Genomic DNA, 19948 nt, shown 5'->3' with positions numbered 1-19948 from the left:
ACAATTCTGTGCTGACCCTTGTTAGCAAATACTGCAAAAACCAGGATCCTTGAACTATAGTCCACTCTGTAGTTTATTGCTATTCATAATTCCTTTGATCTACTTATTTATGAACATTCGAGAAACAAAAATATTTGCAAGAATGTTTGATGAAAGCAAAAACATCCTAAGTAGCAATGCAAATATTTGCAAAAGCACTCCCACTGGAAGCTACTTTAAAATGGCTCTTTGATTCACACAAGCAATAGTAAAAGGATATTTCTGAAATAGAGAAAAGAACTGCTGCTTATAAAGATTAATTAAGCTAACTGCAAAGTGAAACAATACTTCCGTTTAATACCGTCCACTATGAATCACAATATGCTAATGCTGTGTGACCAACTGACAATCCAAAGACTAAATTTATCAGACTATTAAAGAATTTTGAATGATGAATATTTGCAAATAAAAGTCAGACTTAGATAAATTACTCATTACAAAATATAAGACAAAAAACTATGCAAAAATATATTTTAGCTCCACTGATTTACATTACATTTTGTGATAATCCAAACTGAAAGTAGCACTATATTGTGTTCTGGTGTAGTAAATACTACAGTAATGTTAAATAGGTGAGATATAAATCATACTGAAGCTAGGGACCCTTTTGTTTGAAGTCCGTAAGTTRTTTACTAGATTGCTGAACTGTATTTACTACTCAAAAAAATGTCAGTAAGTTTAAGTTTCTCACTGCAGACTATTTGAGATGTATGGGGAGGTAGTCAGTTTGTGAGCATAAATTAAGAGCTATGGCCAGATTTTGCTATCAGTTTTCTCTTTGCACCTCTACACTTTTAAGTGTGGGTGTAAGTAAGAGCAGAACTGATCTCTGAATGTTTGACCAGCCAAATATCAGTTTTGTATAAGCTTTTTTACCAAATGATGGTCACATGCTTTGACTGTGGAAATTAAATGAATTTCATGCTTAATGGTGCTTCAATTACTGCATATTAATCTCCAATATAACTAAAAGCTTATATGAAATTTACTGAAGAAAAGCATTTCTAAAAAAAAAATTGTAAAAAGTAAACACGAGTATATAATAATATGAGTTTGGCAGTTACCTCCATTATAGCCTAAAATACAATAGCATGAGGATTTTCCGAAACAGCTAGCAGAGTCAAACTAACAACACAGTTCACACATAGGCTTATTATAATTTTGATGAGAAAAGTACTCTGTGTGTTACATATTCTGTCCTCCTTTCAAAAGGAAAGAAACCCCTTCAAAATTAGAGTCCTGAAAACTTTACCATCAAGCCTGGGAAACACACATAGCATGCACTACAAATACTGTCAGAGGATCATGAAAACTACAGCGTCTGAACCAAGGAAATGGTGGGGCTGCCAATCCCGCCTGACCATGCCGTGACGCGAGTCCCACGACTCCGCAGAGAGCAGCTGTGCATGTTTCTACTATCTTGCAATGAATGGCACATAGCTGAGTAGCATGCAGGCCAGTCAATATCCATTAAAAAGTGATTAAATAATATATATATATGTATAACTTGTTTAGGTAACCTGCGTAAAATTGGTGACACGATGCTCTGCCTCGTTAAAAGGCACCAGAGCTGCATTCTTGACTGCTCCAGCTTGGTTTTACCCCTGTGAGAAGTAAGAATGGTAGGAAATGAAGTTCAGGATACAGCACCACTGCTTTTTTGCGCTGGAAATTCTTATATAGATATAACGGCTGATTAAAGATTTCACACATTTACTTTTCAGTAGTTCAGAATAATATGAGTATGGGTGAGAACTGGAGACAATAAATATCTTTTAGATTGCTGAATACTGAGTAAAGTAAAATGTCCATTGTCAAGGTGTCTGCAACAGCATTAAGCAATCCCACCTTCTTTAAGGCATTTAAAAATATCTTGTAACTCTGTATAACTTGGTGTAACCAGCCTAAAAGTTACACTTTAAATAAAAATCTAATTATTACACAGCTATACATGCACTATAAAATTTTCTATATAAACCATCCCCATAGTACTTAAGGACCTAACATGAAAGGAAAATTTTTTTTTAAAGCTTCTGTGCTAGATAGCAGTAATGCACCTCAGATCTATAAACCTTTGTTGATAGGACAACAGACTCAGCATAGTGGCCCCATGTATATTAATGGCTCTACTTCCTCAGTAAAAGTTTTATTTAGTATTTGTTCTTTAATTTCCTTTTTTCATTATATTTCTCTATTACATTTTTTATAGACACAATGTTCTCATACCTATTTCTCCTTTTTTAGGTTTCAATGGCAATTTTCTAGACAAATTCCAATCTGCTTTTTATTATGTAGATTCACATGTACTAACCTGTACAATATTGTACACGTTTCTAGAAAGGCATAATCTAGTTAACATTCCCATCAAAATACTGGAAAAGATGTATGTCATATGTCACAATAAAGAATTCACCAAACATTAATGTACTTAATTAAAACTTCTAATAAATGATAGTTACTCTGTAGAAATTCAGCTCATTGCCTTATACTGCAATGAATACAGGTATGCATGTGTGTACGCAGACACAAACAAAAGCACACAGACACACACACACACATACATACATCAGTATCTGGCTATCTTGTGCCGTGCAGAGTGTTTTCACAGTAGATCGATGCCTACGTTGCCTGTCATTAGAGAATCTGCTACGTGAACGTGGTTTGGCAGCAGGTTCTATTTTCAGCACTTCTAGACTGTGGCTATAAGCAATAAAGTGACTGCAGAGAAACACTTAGCAACGGCAGAATCATATAAGTGGGAAAACATGAGAGTGCAGAACGTTATGGCATGAAGAAAAAGAGAAATCATTGAACAAAAAACCATTTTCAGACACTTTTTTGACTAAAAAAATCATTTTACGTGCCTACTTTTGCTATGGATCATTTTCACGACAAGAGTGTTGGTCCTGTGACTAGTATGTCCCCACTCATCTTTATACCAAAAACCATAGCAGATAAGAATCATCCAGTCAGAAGCAGGAACTAGGATTATGATCAAAAAATGTACTTTTGTGCTTAAAATCTGATTGAAGTTTGGGCACTTAAATCCAGAAATATTCTCATAGTCATTGCTTAACCGCTCTCTCTCTCTTTGAGGTGCCTGAAATTTGTAAAGGCTTCCCTTCAATTTTTCACCTTCAGTTTCTACAGGAACAAGAAATTTTGGTCCTAAATACACTCAGAAGTGTTTCAGCCTTGACCAGCCTAGACTGCCTGGCAGTAGCTCATTCCTGACTGAACATGCGTTTCTTTGTCTAATCATCCGAGGTATTTGTTGGAGTTCTCAAAGCAAGATTAACACACACTTACAAAGAAGTAAGTGCCTCCAAGAATGCAGTGATAACACTTTTTTCTTTTAAAATATCGCATCTGGAGGGGAAAGGCTGCCTTTCATACTGGTAGCATAATGACTGGAGTCCATGTCTCAAATGGGAGAGAATCCACTTTGATATTCTCCCTGAAGGAATTCAAACCAGTATTTTTGTCTCCTTGAAGAATAACCAAGTGGAGTGTCCACTGGGAAAAGGACAGACTTAGATAATTAGGGTCACTTGTCATACCATCCTGTTAAACGATGGAGAAATAGATGTACCACTGTCATTGTGCTCATATCCAGTGCTAACCACCAGCCTACAGGTTGGTTTGAGTAAGGGACCTCCCCCATCCCTTCTGCTAGTRAGGCTATGCTCCCATGCAGTAAATAGTTAAAACTGAATGGACTACAAAAAAGAGGGAGAAGCAAAAGGGAGAATGTTGCTCATCAGGGAATTCATGTGGGAAATTCAGGTTTTACTCCATACTCCAAGGTAGTTTCTGTATTTTAGCCATTGACTATTGTTTGTAAAAATTTATAAACAGTTTTTGCAGCAAGAAAAGAAGGTTTCTTTATCAAAATAAATGCCATAATCATTAGGCAATAACAAAAGTCATGCTCCTTCTTGCTGCCACCATTCAGTGAAAAAGAAATTTCTCCTTACTGCACAATAGCTGCAGCTTCAGCATGAGAAGTGGAGAATACTCCACAAATATGGAAAATTCCTGCGATTACATTTTCAAAAATAGATTTCAGCATCAAATAAATCTAATAAACAGCAATGAAAATATTTAAAGTACTTTTTTTTCAGTGATTTTAACGACATATAGTATTTAAATTAGTTCAATTACATTTCCAGATTACTTTTTTCAGACAAGTTTCCAAATAAAAATTATCAGAGCTATAATCCATTTTGATAAAATTTCAGTTAATATGTGCATAGCTGCATAACCATAAAAAAGAACAAGCACAGGAAAAGTACATAGGACACGTTGAAATATGGATTGATTAACTACTAACAGGAATGAATTTGATATGGGTGGGAGCTCAAAATAAGGAGTGAAGGGAGGAGAGTTTACAATAATGTTTTTAAGAATATATAGGTCTGATCCTAACAAGACTTACCAGTCATCATCTCAGACTATATCTATGTCAGAGGATTCTCCTTTAGCATCATCCGTACAGTAAGATCACCTGAGACATCATTACCAGTTACAATCCATCTACAGAATGAACTAACAGTATCTTCTTCACCCTTTCCAACTGAGGTATTTAGAATGTTTTATGAAAAATAATACGTTTAGGCTGACAGCACCCTTGAAACTGATAGAATTATTACACTTACTTTACAGACAAATACAGAATGACAGATGGGTATTTGTTACCTCACCAAGATAGCACTAAATATTTTGTAAAGAAGATATCCAAAGTATTCTGCTTCCTAGTACTGAACTTTAACTTATGACCCTTTATTCCCAAACTTTCAGTGTATGCTATGGGTATCGCTAGTTGCTATACAGGAAAACGGTGAAAATGATAGATGTACTTGAGCATGACTAGCAGGAAAAACAAGCCCAAACCCAGAAGGTCCAGGACATAGGCCTCTACTAAGAAGCTATGTGATTTACATAAAGACAGAGAAATAACCTGTGCCATTACAGTCCTATGCAGTCATTACAGATGATCCCACTGTTGGGTGGAACTGGACAAGACTGGCAGTAGAACTGGCTGCTCCTCTGGCAGCAATGGCAGCTTCGGAACAGCTAACAAAGGAACAACAGAACAACGGAACAATGGAACAATGTACTAGCCCAGTGCTCTGTGAGGTGTCGGAACAAGGTTCCTTTTCTCACCCAAAGTACAAAGATAGAATAGAATCAATCAAAATCCTACACTGAGAGCAAGAAACTTTCATATAACCACCCTATTCATTATACAGATCAATTAAAGGACAAACTGCAACAGTTTCTGTGGTTTCACACCCAAGACATGATTTTGAAGCATAAGAGAAATACTAATACAAGCAATTTGTAAAAAAAAAATTGTTTAGTGATGCTAGTCCAGTATTCAGATGTACTTATGGTGTATTCAGAGGCTTTTGAAAGTATCAAAAACATCAAAATGATCAGGATGGACTGTTAATTTGACAGGAAGCCATTCAGAAAGCAGATAAAATAGTAAACTGCACAGATGAAGTAAGTATGGAGAAACTTGTACAACCCCTGCACACTTTCAGTATCCAAGACTTCAGTATCTAGGACTATCAGATTGGTTCTGGTTAATGATTTAACTCAATAAAATAAAAGAATATTAATTTTCTAAAAAACTGTCTTATACATCTTGATTATTACTATAAATACAATACCATACTACCACTTCATTCAAAACTAGCAACCTTACATCAATTTATCTGAAACATAATTGCAGGTTTCTGTACATTACTATACAGGAATGAAATACAGATTTTAAACCACCACTAGAAGCTTTAGAAAAGAAAAAAACATCAAAGTCTTTTTTTTAATATAGAATTAGTCCTACCTCTTTGCTTTCTTCCAGGTCAGACTCGCTGCTAAACTCTTCTGTATTTAAATTTTCAAAATCTGATTCCCCGACAGCAATCGGCACTGTCACAGTGAGACTTGGATTGTTTATGAATGACATGTAATCACTTTCATCAACAACATATTTTTCCACGCTGCTGCCTATGCCACTGGTAGTTCCATTCCCTTCTTTAAGATAGGCAAGGTTTTTACCTATTTCTACTATGGTGTGGTTGGAAATACAGCTGTCTTTCTTGTTATTTAGGTCTTCCAGAGGTTTGATTTCATCTAAAACTTTCTGCTTTCTAACAAAGGCTTTCTGGATGAATTCACGCGCTTTTCTTTTCACATAATCTATGCCCTTCTGAATCCTTGCCACAGCAATCTGCAGATTGTTCATTTCATTATCGTCGTCCGTAGCAGCAAGGTTGTCTGAACTAAACGAGCTCAGCAGCAAGGCCAGAAACAGGTTGAGTACCTAAAAAACAGTAAGGAGAAAATACACTGGATCTCTTATTTTTAAGTCATAAAAGTAATTCTGTTATGGCTTGTTCAATATGACACAATTTTTATTTCACAGCTAGAACTTTATGTCAAACCACCTGCTTGCTATTCTTACCAGGCCATACTCCCTGTCCCCCATATTTTATTACCTTGCCAAAAACATTTTCTAGCTTTCATAACTTCACTAACTTAGGTGAAAATCTAACCTTTACCTTCACCTTTTCCTTCGCATTGGAAGTACTGTAGGTCTGCTCCTCAAAGTGGAGAATGACACAGGGAGGAAGGATACAGCATGATGTAATAACCTATACAAACTTCATCTTGAGTAGTGTTCACAGGTGAAGGTAAGGTGGGCACAAACTCCAGTCTTCTGGGGTTCAACAAACAGTAATTTTAGTGCCTCTAATTCAGAGTATAATAAGCTGATATATTTACCAAGAAAATATCAGTCAATCTATTTTTGTTTTGGACAGGAAAACTAGCTAAGGGAAAGAGAATTCACAGGTGTGACATATCTTGATTTTAGGAAACTATTTCACACTTTCTTGCATGACATTTTACAAACACACTAGAGTAATTCAGACTATATGCAATTCTGATAAGGTATGTGCAAAACTTATTTAAAATTGTGTTTAAATAATATTTATCAATTCTTTTTGTTCAAACTTGCAGAATATTTTTAGAAGGGGTGCCACAGGAGTCTCACATTAGTCACATTAGACTTGGTATTTCATTATGCCTGTGGATAGGCAAGTTCATAAACTTTGTGGATGATATCAAACGGAGGTGGGATGCTAGTGAGCATTTGGCATAACCATGGAAAATTAGTGAAATAATCCCAAATCAATATGCCATTCAATAATGAAGTAGTAGTGTAAAAATATTGATTAGGAAAAATCAAATGTATAAATGATAAAATGATAAAAACCAAACATAAAAAAGGAGTAAAAACTGGCAAAGTGGAAGCACTGCGAAAAAAGGGTATGCCCTTTTTTCGCAGTGCTTCCATTTTGCCAGTTTTTTTGTGGCTCATATAGAGTGTGTCAGAAAAGCAATGCAGTKATAAAATTTTCATATGACATTTGGGGATATACCGTGAGGAATGTTGGGTGTAAGACATGGCATATAATTACTTCACATTATTTGGTACTGGTGTCTATCTAGAACATGGCTTGGGAGGAATTCAGAGGCCAGTAAAAAAAAGGGATAAGTATTTTAAAAATCATGGCCTATGAGAAAAATTTGAACAGCTAGGCTTTTTTTGTTTCAGAAAGAAAAGACTGAAAGTGGAAATAGTAAGCCTTTAAGTATTATAGATGTTGGTCTGAAGAAGCTGATGGCCAACTGTTCTCCATGACTATTGAGAGCAGTCAGTTTAATCTGCGGCAAAGGTGATTTAAGTTGGATATTTTATTAAAAAGCATTTTTAACTGTAAGACTCATTCAGCACTGATCTTACTAAAGAGGTTGTAAACTCACAGAAGATTTTAAAGAAAAGGTAGACAAAAATTTTTCATAACTGATCAAGGTATATTTGAACCTGCGTTAGAGAGAACAAATGAACTACATGATCTCATAAAGTCTTTCTCCAGTCCTCATCTCTCTGATTTATAAACTATGAAAAATATGAGATACATTCTAATAGTTTAAAAAAACCCACTGATTACATACCACTAGGTTTCCAATCACCATGACCATCATGAAGACAGTAAGGCACATGGTTTGGCCTGCAACCTCCATGCAGTCCCACATTGTTTCTATCCATTCTCCACACAGCACTCGGAATACAATCAAGAAAGAGTGGAAAAAGTCATGCATGTGCCAGCGTGGGAGTTCACAGTCGCTAGAGATCTTGCAGACACATTCCTTGTAGCTTTTCCCAAACAGCTGCATCCCAACCACAGCAAAAATGAAGACAATGATGGCCAGCACCAGGGTCAAATTCCCCAAAGCCCCCACTGAGTTGCCAATAATCTTAATCAGCATATTTAGAGTTGGCCAAGATTTTGCCAATTTGAAAACTCGAAGCTGCAAAACAGAAGATCAGTATATAGTTACTCATGTTACTAAATATAATGAAGTAGTTGTTATACATTTCATATTTCAGATACTTTGCAACAAAATCATGTCCCACATAACTTTTAGAAACCTTAAGTACAAAACTTATGCTTCCAGGTCTTTGCAGCATACTAGACATTGGCAGTCTTAAGTCCTGATTCAAGTCATAATAATTCAAAAATATTGTCTATATGCTCATTTCAACTACATAAAAATAAACCTGTGCATATAAAATACAATTAGTTTAGCAAGACTGTAAGCGTACTGACACTCTACCTACCTCTGGCTTCTTAATGGGCAGAAAGAAAGAGGAAATAGTTTTCCCCAAAAAAGGCACAACCAAAGTTTTTAATGACAGGCATACAGGTTACTTGCAAGTATCTCTAACAACATCTTCTGCATCATTCAAAAATCCTTATCCAAAGAAAAATCTCTAATATTAATCTTAATACTAATCTTAATATCTCTTCTAAAACTAACACTGTAAGTTACCATGGTAATGGAAGTTTATCAACTAAAATTGTCATAAACTTTATTGTAATAAATTGTAATAAACTTTAGTAACTAATGAGTTATTTACTAACTAAGCAATTTACTAATCTTCAGTCACAGGTAGTAAGAAGGAATTGAAAGTGGGTTGTGGCTCTTGCACTTTTTATTCCCTCATCTATGCAGAGAAAGACTCTAAAAGATACTGCTATTAAAAAAAATCATTCCTTAAAGCACATTCACTACAAGAACAGAATTGGTGTTGACAATGTCTTGAATAAGAAATACACATTATCAAGATAATACGGAAAAGAAACTTGATATTATAGATGCGTGTCATCTAGTGGGTATGCAATTTAGTATTTTGTAAATTCTTATGCAAATAACTTCTGACTCAGCCAAATATATAATGTACAATGAATGATACACAACATACATGCACAAATATAAAATATAAGGTAGAAACATGTTGTTTATTTAGTATATTTACCAATCGGAATGACCGGAGGACAGATAATCCTTCTACATTTGCAAGGCCAAGCTCCATTAAACTAAGACTCACAATGAAACCATCAAAAATATTCCAGCCTTCTTGGAAATAGTAATAGGGATCCATGGCAATTATCTTGAGAAACATTTCTGCTGTGAAAATTCCAGTAAAAACCTGCATGAAAAATAGTTTCTTACTCAGTGTAATGAGAAAATATTTTAAATTAAAACTAACATTATCCATTTCTGTCACATTATATCTTCAACCCGAGATAAATCTGAATAACTCCTCTATATTCCCATATATTGGGGTTAGGAATTATACTCAGATATGAAGCTTAAATAGGCATCACAATGTTTGGTTGCTAAACACAAAGAGGTAAAGGGCAGAAATATGTTTTCTATTCAGGCTGCTAATATGCATTTATAAACACTGATACACAGAATCTCTTCTGATTTTAATATCCAGATTTTCCTCCTTAAATCTCATCTTTGCCTTGGGACTTTTTTTTGCTTCCAGGAATAAAGATAACTTTATATGAGGGACAATTATTTCATTATGAAAAAAAAGTTATATTGAAGGTTGGGTGGAACGAGTCTTCCTCAGGATGACCTGCAGAAGGGGCTGTCAACCCTCCACACCACCTGACGAGCTGCAGTACATCTGCAATGCTCAGTGGGCCTTTCCCCTCTATCCTCCTTTGAATGCCCAGGACATCAGGAGATGCTAGCAAGCAGTGGCACAGTGMGAATGGACCTGAAGGTTCTTCGGATTTGCAAGTATCCATCTAAGAGAAAATATCTGATAGGAAAGTTTCTGTAACCTAACAAACCAGCTACAGTGACAAAAGCTGAAGKTTTTAAAAATTAAAATGCTTATTGGCTCTATAACTCTTACTATCTTCTGCAAAGGAAAGAGAATTCAACTTCCCAAAGCAAGGCTGGAGAAGTCCAGGAATGTCAACAAGGAGGCATTCAGTATAGCTTAAATGTTTCAAATTCAACCATCCCAAGTCTATAAATATCTAATCAACATTTTCTTTTAAAGATGTGTACAAATATCACTCAAGAATTATTTAGAAAAAATGCATACATGGTACATCATGAAAAACTTACAAGGTTTCCTACTGAAAGCACACCACTAAACTGTTCTGTCATTGGATAGTGCTCCATGGCCATGAACAAGGTGTTAAGAACAATGCAGATAGTAATGGCCAGATCAACAAATGGGTCCATCACAATCAAATTTACAATGTGTTTTACTTTCAGCCAGGGAGTGCAGCAGTCCCAAATCAAGCAAGTGTTAGCAAATTTATACCAGCATGGCGGGCATTTCTGTCTGGATTCTTCAAGTTCTAGAGAGAAAAGTGTAAATAACACTTTAAATAATATTTCTCTATTTCTGGACCACTACTTTTTATACTGATGTTAAAAGAATACTAAATATTCAGTAAATAAAACAATCATTCACAAACAAATGCTAAGTAGGATGCAAAACAGAAATTTGTCTTAGAAATCTGGCAAACATAGCAGGAACAAAATATTTCAAATTTTATTCTTGAAGGTTAGATACTTTGGACTACCCTAAAGTCAGACAACTCTTTATACAGTATTATGGTCCAAATGTGCAAAATTGTTCATTTTTACCTTCCCATTTGCTGTCTTGGGCATAGTCATTTTTGCCTCAAAGCAACATTTTGCCCTTTGTTAGAAGTAGTAGTTTAGTTCCATGACTCAGATTCATTGTACTTATTCTTGCAGAAAGAGCAATTTGGTCCTTCTTTGTACACGGAATTTTTTTCAGAAACAGCATGTCTGATGCATCTGTAGAAGGGGATTGTTCTACTGCAAGAATCATAGCCACTTCAGTAACTGAAATAGAGCTTTTACCCAAAAAGGTAGCTCCTCTAGAGAAACACTGCATTGAGCAATTGCTCTCCACTTGCATTTAACTTTTAAGTTTGCTGCTTCCATCTCAGACCTGTTTGTATGGTGAAAGCTTGGCTGATTTTTCCAAATATATCAGACTATCTTATAAAAATACTACCTCTACTTACAAATCTTGTCTTGCCTATACCCTTAGATCAACATGGCTATATTAAAACATCACTACTACATAATGTATCATATATTCAGTAGCCCTTTATAGCCCTGCCATACAAAAATTCTGTGTTACATACCTTCCATTGTGTTTGTAAGCATGCTGGCTATACTCATTGCTCTTTGCCTTGCACTAGGATCTGTTAGATAGTCCATAGGAACATGATAAGAACTAGATCGTCTCTTTCTTAATTCGGTTTCTGTAGTAGTGCCCTGAAAATAAAACACTGATAAAATAGACTATCAATTGTTCATTTAATAACACTGTAAAGTATTGCAATAATATAATGGTTTCAAACATTCTGCTGTCCTGCACCCTGCTTCATTTACATTCTAGTTCTGCAAAGACTAATGTCTACATAACTTTGTATATAGCAAATAGCCAAATATATCAGTAGGATTGCTCTTGTTCTTAAAGTATGTGTTTTGAACCATGATTTTGCTGAATCGGGGCTGAGATTAAAACAGATTCATGAGTTTTAAGTTTCATAAAAAGTTTCATAATGCTTGTCAATGAGCTCTGCCAAAAATATCTTTCTAATGAGGTAGTGAAGTCTTTTTCTAAATATGAAAATGCACAGCCCACATAGCCAGCTGTGAGAGCACATAGAGTGAATATGTTTTCTTAAGATATCTCCTAATTTGGATTAAATTTTTAATTTCCTAGCACACATATCCAAACAAAATAAAAAAAAATTAATAATGTTGACATCTCCAAAAAAATTAACTATAAAAATTAACTATTCGATAGGAATGCTATCACAACCCATGTAAATTGTAATATCAAATAGTGCTGCTTCAAAAGTTTCATGCATGGTCAGTGAGAATTACATTCTCACTCAGTATATTCCATTAAGCAAATACATCTCATTCGTAATTTTTTTCAGTTTTGAAAACCTGTCAGATATAGGAATGCAGAACCTCCGAGTTAAGTCTTCCATTAGCATAATGAACTAATGACTATAAGATATTACATATTACTTTATTCAATTGTTTACTATGCTACTGTGTTAATTCCTAGTGAATTAACATATATTTTCATGCATTTAGTTAACAAGAGCTAGACAACTTCATTTTCTACTTTAGCTTATAACTACAATATATGAAAGGAGCATTCACAGCTTGGCCAAGAAGGGAATCACTCCAAAGTGATACTAGTTAATGATACAGGGAGAGGTCATCATGCCTGAGCTATTGTAGACTTCCTTACATTGCTAGCAGTGGCTGCTTTATCAATCATCACCTCTGGCAGAAGCTGTCCAGTAGGTGACGTCAGAGCTGGAGGCCCACCAACTAAAGAAACTACTCCATTGCAATCCACAGTGCTGTGCATCTTCCCATTCAATGGAAGTGGAGGTACTGTCCTGGATGACCTGCTGGCCTGACTAATGTTACTGTTGCGCCGTTCACCATGTCTATGAGGAACAAAGAGAGAATCTCTTCTGCTCTCATTGTCTTCAAAAGTGCTGTGTTCATCATCAGCAAAGTCATTTTCTGATCCTACATCCTTTGCTCGACCTCTGAAGCTGAAAAGACTTGTTCTGCTATTGCGCCTTGGGGAAAACAGGGAGCCACGAATGCTCAGCAAAGACTGTAGGCAAATAAAAACAATAATTATCAGCTGGAAATTCCTTTAAATACATTTTTTTTATACTGCGGTAAAAAAACCCAAACATGGTTAATATGTCTTAAAAGGTAAGGTCATCTACAGAGAAATAAACTAGGATAACCTCCCATTCTCATACACTCCCTTTTGGGTAGTAAACAAAGTGCATGTAAGTGACAGACAAAGACTAGTTATTTTACTACTTTGGAAACATGAAATCATTCAGTTTAATTACAGTAAAAGAAACTGCTTGACAGAATTGCTTTCTCTGCCATTCTGCTTGTTTTATTACCAACTGTTCATAAATGGAGTAAATACATCTAAACACTATTTGCCCCAAGTTGGCATTAGTCTGCACAGCTGAATAAATAAAATTTTAGGCACATTTCCTGAGACTCAGTCTGCACATAGAGGTAGCTCCCAAACACCACCTATTTTTAAAAAATATATATATTTTCAGGGATGCTAGTTAATAGTAACTAGTCAATAGCAACAGTACTGCTAAGTTTGTATTTCTTGTGTTTAAAGTTTGTATTACTGTTCAAAAGTGTTAGCTATCCTGAATTTGCGAAGACATACATGTCATTTTGTATGAACAGTCTCACCAATCTTCACTGACTTACTCATATGAGTAAGTGTTCTGCTATGGGAGGTTCTTTTCAGGATCAGAGTCAAAACAAAGCTCTAATCTTGCAAATATTTATGTATGTGTTTAACTTTTATTCACATCAGTGGTTCTCTTGACTTCATTGATTGCATATGATGGACAGCTATGACAAAAACACTACTGCTGCACAAGGACTGCTACCTTGTGTTAACACCTAATTTCACTCAAGACCTCTATGAACAGCGGAAGTACTTAAAGCAGTATCTTTGTTTCTCTTCTGTAACTTCCCTTTATGGACCAGGGCCCCATTTGTTCTAGGTACTGCAAAATGCAGAACAAAAAGGCACTCTGCAAGAACTTATTATCTAAGTATAGCACAACAGATGGATACAAAAAGAGAGGGTGTACAAGGAGGCAAAATTGATGGGTATGATAAACAGTGGTCTTAGCTCACCTGAAGTCACTTCCCTGCCAAGCTTTCTGTAGGCAGCATGGTAAAAGAGAGTTTTAAAGAGGGATTTGAGGAAAGCAATGAAGTGGTTTTGTGAAAACTCATGGGGAGCTTCTTCCAAGCATGAGGGGCAGCATACAGAAAGAGCACAAAGAAACTAGTTTGAAAACTTAACAGGAGGTCATAGATGCTGGCATGGGTCAGTCAAAGCTGGGACTTGAGCTGCTGACAGTAAGTAGACAGGGCAGGTTAGGAAGAGCTTTAGGCACTATATGTTTTATGGTACTGAAAATATTTACAGGTAATGATGTTAACTGGCAGATTAGGTAAAAGCAATGATGGTTAGTGCTCTTTGCAACAACATTCTTGATGAATACAGCAGTAACTGGGACATGGAAAGAGGTCCAAGTTGAAAATGATTCACAGCTGTGGGGCCAGAGTAGAGTTAAAAAAAAAAAAAAAGGAAAGAAGAGAAGGGGACCATCAACAGGGCCTAGTGGAAATCCCTTAGAAAACTGGAGAAGGAATAAAAGGATCTTCTGAAGCACAACTAAATCAGGAGAACTGAGAGGAGACCAAATCATGAATGTTAGGAAGAATAAGTTTTCAAGAAGAACAGAATGGTCAGTTATGTTGAAGGCAAGTGAAATGTCAAGGAAGATGTCAAAGATGAGATATAAATTTGAGTTTTGGCTAGGCAAAGGTTATTAAAAACTGTGGTGAGTGGAATTTTTGTTGAGTGTAGTGGCCAGCAGCCAGAGTGGAAAGGAACTAGGGTTGGAAAACCAAAGGGAAGGGGAACACTAAACTGCAATAATAAACAGCTGTAAATGAACTTGGAGATGAAAAGGTAGGAGAAGCARGTTGGATGAGGAGTGCTTCATTTCTTACAAGATGCATGAGCTGAGCTAAGGCTGCAATTTGAATGAAGACACAAGTAAGAATATGTACCTAAGGGATCAGATGGGTCTTCAACATGGAAGTTGAAGTCAATGGAGGTAGATGTGAAAATCTGTAGAAGGAACAGAATGGATCATGAACCAAACTCAGCAACGAAGTCTTAACAGAGATTAGACAATTAACAACATAAAACAGTGGCAGACCAAGAAAAAAAACTGGATGCGGTGCAATTAAAAAAAGAAATATGTTGAAAGAAGTGAAAGGAGGAGTTAACTTAGCAGGAATGGAAGCATTATATTCCCATGACAGCCTGATCTAAGGAAGACAGTCCTGAATAAATAAGAGAACAGATGAAGAGATCTGAACTTCTGTGAGAATGGGAGCTGCAAAAAGTGATACATGAAGAGAACATGGATGCTCTTGATCTTTTTAGGGATGGACAAGCTTTCCAGAGACAGGAACAGAAGAGGATAAAAAAGGAAGGAATGAGTTCAGTAACAGTGACTAAAAAGAGGGAGAAAGCAAGTCATAAAGACCAGGGAGAATCAAGAAGGTGGGGACAAAAGGAAGAGGCATATTGAGGCAAACGTCACATGATGGGGCACAAAAAGGATGAAATGGATGTGAGATCTGGACTTGAACTGCTCAGGGGAGAGTCTGAGGTGGAGAAATGAAGAGGAGCTACTGAAAGCTGTAGAAGGGATAACATAACAAAGCTATCAAATGAAATAAATGTCTGGATGTTAGATGCAGATGGCACTCTTTCTGAGTCACTGGTGTATCAATGTAGGAGAACACATGCAAGGATACATTGCCGCAGATATTTCCACCTTAAGATAACACAATTAACAGTCTCAAATCAATGAATTTATCAAATTTCACAATAACATTTATGCCATTTCTACCAGGTTTTTTGCACCCCAAATTTAGCAGTTTTCTCACTGAAAATGTGAAATTCCTGGGTATGTGTGTACCAAATTTTGAATCCACTGATCATGCTGAATACATCATTCTTAATGAGGAAGTAGGTCCATTTTCAATAAGAAATTTGCAAATACAATTTATTTTAATTAATATACATTATTTTGATTTTCATGCATCAATTTAGAGTAAAAAGAAAAACTCTCAAATTCTTACTTTTCATCTTTTATTGCAAGTATTAATTAACTTGGTCATATTTTGATTTAAGATATTAAACAATCTGTGGTAACTTTTGTAAAAATTGAGATTTTCATGTCCTGACCAAACAACTTTACAGGTTGGATTTTTTTATGATCAGTAGATTACATCAGTGTTTAAGAGGTAATAATACTAAGGTACCTGGTGTGGGGAAGAGAATCTCTTTTCATATGTCAGTCTATTCCCCTCAATGGATAAWCGGAAACCTTTCTTTCTGATGCTGTCCTCTGATTCAGATTTGTGAAAATCTTCCTCATCTTTCTCCTCTCCTTCAGATTGTTCTTTTTGCTTTTTTTTCTTTCTTCTATTCCTCCTCTCTTTAGCACTCTTCGAGCTCAGTTTTGATGCCTCAGACGAACTTTCAGAGAATCCACCTATTCCACCTACGCCACTATAATCTCTCGAGTCAGCTGCTGCAGCTGCTGCTGCTGCCTATATATACAAGCACATATGCAATTTACAGCATTTATACAAATATACACCATTCACTATTTTAAATGTTTTGCCATTCATAAAAAAGAAAAGAATTTGAAATGAAAGCAGTGATCCCAATTCACTGAACCCAGCATATCATAAGAAGTGTAGTTTGCAAAAAAAGCATAGGAACAATAATTTGCCACTGCTCCATAATCCAGAAATTAGAGCAGCCCGAGGGAGAACTGCACTATCAAAGAACCAAGCTAACAAGCATCTGCTCTGGATTGAAGCAATCTGTTGCAGTGAATTTTTCACCTGCAGATACTACATTAAACAACAAAACTATGTAAAAATCAGGAATCAAGATTCAAACAAAGGAAAAAAATCCCTGTTAGCAGGAAACAACATTTTCTTACACCATTTTGCTGTATTTTGAATACTTTCTCGTCTATTCAAGACGTGATGTAACATTATTTATCTCAGTGTTGCAAATGATCATCAGAGACCTGAGATAATCTGCAAGCTATTAGAGTCCTGTTGCTTTTCAAAGCTTCAAACATTTGCAGAGCATTTGTTTAACATTTATTTACAAGTTGTCACAAAAACACCTGACTTTAGTCATTTGCTTACACGGAAGACATAGTTCAATTCTTGCTCTGTGTGGTCACAAGCCAAGTAGACGTTATCAGTTATCCTATTAAAATTTTCAGGATCTCCAAAAAAAGAAAAGAAGATTCAAAGTAGTATGAAATCATGATGTCTGTACCAGAGAAGCATTTTCTCCAGTTTCTCTGCTTTTTCCAGCTTTTTTTGAAACTGGAACACTATTGCTTTCTGCTGAGAGAGCTTGGGAGGGAGTAGAAAAAGCCAAGTGTTGCTGAAGCAAAATATTTCTCCCACACTACCTAAAATAATTTTGCTTGTGTTACTTAAATAAGCAGAACTCCTGTTTTTTTTTCTCCACATCTTCATTTCCATTTTCATCTCCAATTTGAAATTCCAATATTTTAGCTTATTGGCTCTTTATCATTTTTGTCACTAATTAGAAGGTCCACTCAAGCCAGCAGAATTAGTGCAATGGAAGACATTAATTAAAGATTGAATGCAAAAGGAAGGAATTTATAAGATGGGAGGTAACAAATTCTTAGGAGTAGGGGGGTGAAAATATTCTCACATATGGTCATAAAACATTTGATCACAAGGAGGAATTTTAATTCACAGGGATACCTGAGCTTCTTCCTGTTGCTTTTTCAGTTGTTCCAGCATTTGTTGAAATTCTGCTTCTTTCTGTTCTGCTTCTTCCATGGTTGCTTGATTCTGTTCTTCATAAGCCATGGCAACCACAGCCAGAATCAAATTAATCAGGTAGAAAGAGCCCAGGAAAATGACCAAAACAAAAAATATCATGTATGTTTTCCCAGCAGCACGTAGTGTCTGGGGAAAAAGAGATATACACATTTTTAGCAGACTTTTAAATATTACTGTATAAAATGGTGGCATCTGTTTTATAATTTAGAAATACATTTTAAGATTGCTTGTGTTAGCACAAGCTTAGTTAATTTTTCCATAAACAAATATTTAGCATTATATCCTGGCTACATGGGCAAAATTCAAGTTTTGTGTCTGCTATGGTCAAAGTAAATAAGATTCTATAGCTTGAATACTTCAGAACTTCTACTAATGAGAATCCATAGTAGCAGTTGCTGCCCCCACTATACTTCTATGTTATGTCATAGTCTTTAAATCTAACAGTAGAGGGGCCACTAGCCAGCATCTTACCTTCTTGTCTCATCAGTCCCAAACTACAGTGCCACAAAGACCGTGCAGTGTATGAATTGTCATGCTGCACAACAACATTGTCCTTCAGATTTAGGATCTGTGTAGTTTAGCAATGTGATGTAGCCTTTCCAAAGACAACATATTTGTACTGGACTGCAAGTCAATTTTACTGTAGTATCTACTTACAGCACGTTTGGGCAAGAAGTTTTAAGAATTTACAGTTCATTTACTCATTCATGAAATGGAACCAATAATGCTTAACCACCTCCATAAAATAACAGCTATTTCTTATTATTATGTATTTGAGTAGCACATGGGAACCTAAATTATGGACAAGGCCCCTACTGTTTTAGACAGCTTACATATATGACATAAAAGATGATTTCTGTCCCAAAGGTCTTAGGGAAACGTGAATGAAAATAACTATGCAAATACTATGTAGTAATGGTATTGGTGATGGTGCTGTTTATTTTAGTAAGTCCTCACCAGCTGGTAAAGATTCTCCCAAAAGTCCTGAGTCATCAATCGAAACAGTGACAAGAATGCCCAACTGAATGTATCAAAACTTGTGTAGCCATAGTTGGGGTTTCTACCAGCTTTCACACATACATATCCTTCTGGACATTGACTACAAAAGAAGAGGAAATGCTATTTTTAACAACTACTCTAAATTACGATATGCTATAGTAAATCACAAAATTGTTCAGGAGTACCAGTTGCTAATGAAATTATGAACAAGTAAAATTTTATTCTACATACCTAAGATAAAAATTGAAAATCAATAAGATATATTTTTAATTCATTTCCTACTGATATTTCAATGCTTTAAAATATAACTAAGAATAAGCTACCCTTCCCCACAAATTTGTCATGTCAACACATCTCCATCGGGACAGCAGAAGAATGTCAGCTACCACGGCTGATGATAAGCAGTTGTCAGCCAGCTGGCAGTAACATTTATGTACACAGTATTCACRTGGTTACCTTTACAATATTAGCCTAAGATGCTGAGAAAATGCCAGTGTAAACTCAAATCACATAGATGGTTATATTTAGGTATAGTTTCATATTCCAAAGCACTGGTAATTTGAAACTGTACAGTACAGTTGATGCTTAACTTGACCACCTGAACTATTCTGAGYAGGCAATTATTTTTTCTTGATGCACAATGAAAAACAATGACCATTTTCTTACCCTGCATCTGAGCTATTGCCACACAGCAGAGCATCATTCTGTCCTTCCAAGAAGTAGAAATGATCTATTTTTTWAAAAAAAGAAAAAGTGGTAAGAAAGATATCATTTCTACCTAATACCAGCTGAGCAATGATATAGACTTTTACACTTTAAAGAAACAAACAGAACTAAGAAACAGATTAACTGGAATATCTGATGATTAGAAAAAAAAAAAGCATGGAAAATACTGTTCTACAGGAAAATGATTTTCTAAAGAGTCTTGAAGTTTGGCCTACCTATTTAG

The 19948-nt window shown here is 35.7% G+C and overlaps 1 protein-coding gene across 9 annotated transcripts in view; it reads right to left on the bottom strand.

Annotated features, from left to right (window-relative positions):
- The window catches only part of LOC112978105 (sodium channel protein type 2 subunit alpha), a 58492-nt gene that overhangs the window by 25199 nt on the left and 13345 nt on the right, over positions 1 to 19948 (bottom strand). For 3 of the 9 annotated variants that reach the window (XM_026091312.1, XM_026091280.1, XM_026091297.1), the window contains exons 7-16: positions 19666 to 19729; positions 18958 to 19099; positions 17920 to 18126; positions 16417 to 16707; positions 12776 to 13123; positions 11613 to 11745; positions 10549 to 10787; positions 9434 to 9607; positions 8068 to 8424; positions 5891 to 6370 (exon numbers count right to left, since the gene is read on the bottom strand). In XM_026091312.1, coding sequence (XP_025947097.1) covers positions 5891 to 6370; positions 8068 to 8424; positions 9434 to 9607; positions 10549 to 10787; positions 11613 to 11745; positions 12776 to 13123; positions 16417 to 16707; positions 17920 to 18126; positions 18958 to 19099; positions 19666 to 19729 — 2435 coding nt within the window. Of the gene's footprint in view, positions 1 to 5890; positions 6371 to 8067; positions 8425 to 9433; positions 9608 to 10548; positions 10788 to 11612; positions 11760 to 12742; positions 13124 to 16416; positions 16708 to 17919; positions 18127 to 18957; positions 19100 to 19665; positions 19730 to 19948 lie in introns of all 9 variants that reach the window. The other 6 variants (XM_026091269.1, XM_026091274.1, XM_026091261.1 and 3 more) reach the window with 3 other exon arrangements.

The sequence above is a fragment of the Apteryx rowi genome, unplaced genomic scaffold (genome assembly GCF_003343035.1).
Source record: "Apteryx rowi isolate R43461 unplaced genomic scaffold, aptRow1 scaffold_121, whole genome shotgun sequence".
In the NCBI taxonomy this organism is placed as follows: Eukaryota; Metazoa; Chordata; class Aves; order Apterygiformes; family Apterygidae; genus Apteryx; species Apteryx rowi.
This window is presented reverse-complemented; position numbering and strand designations above follow the sequence as displayed.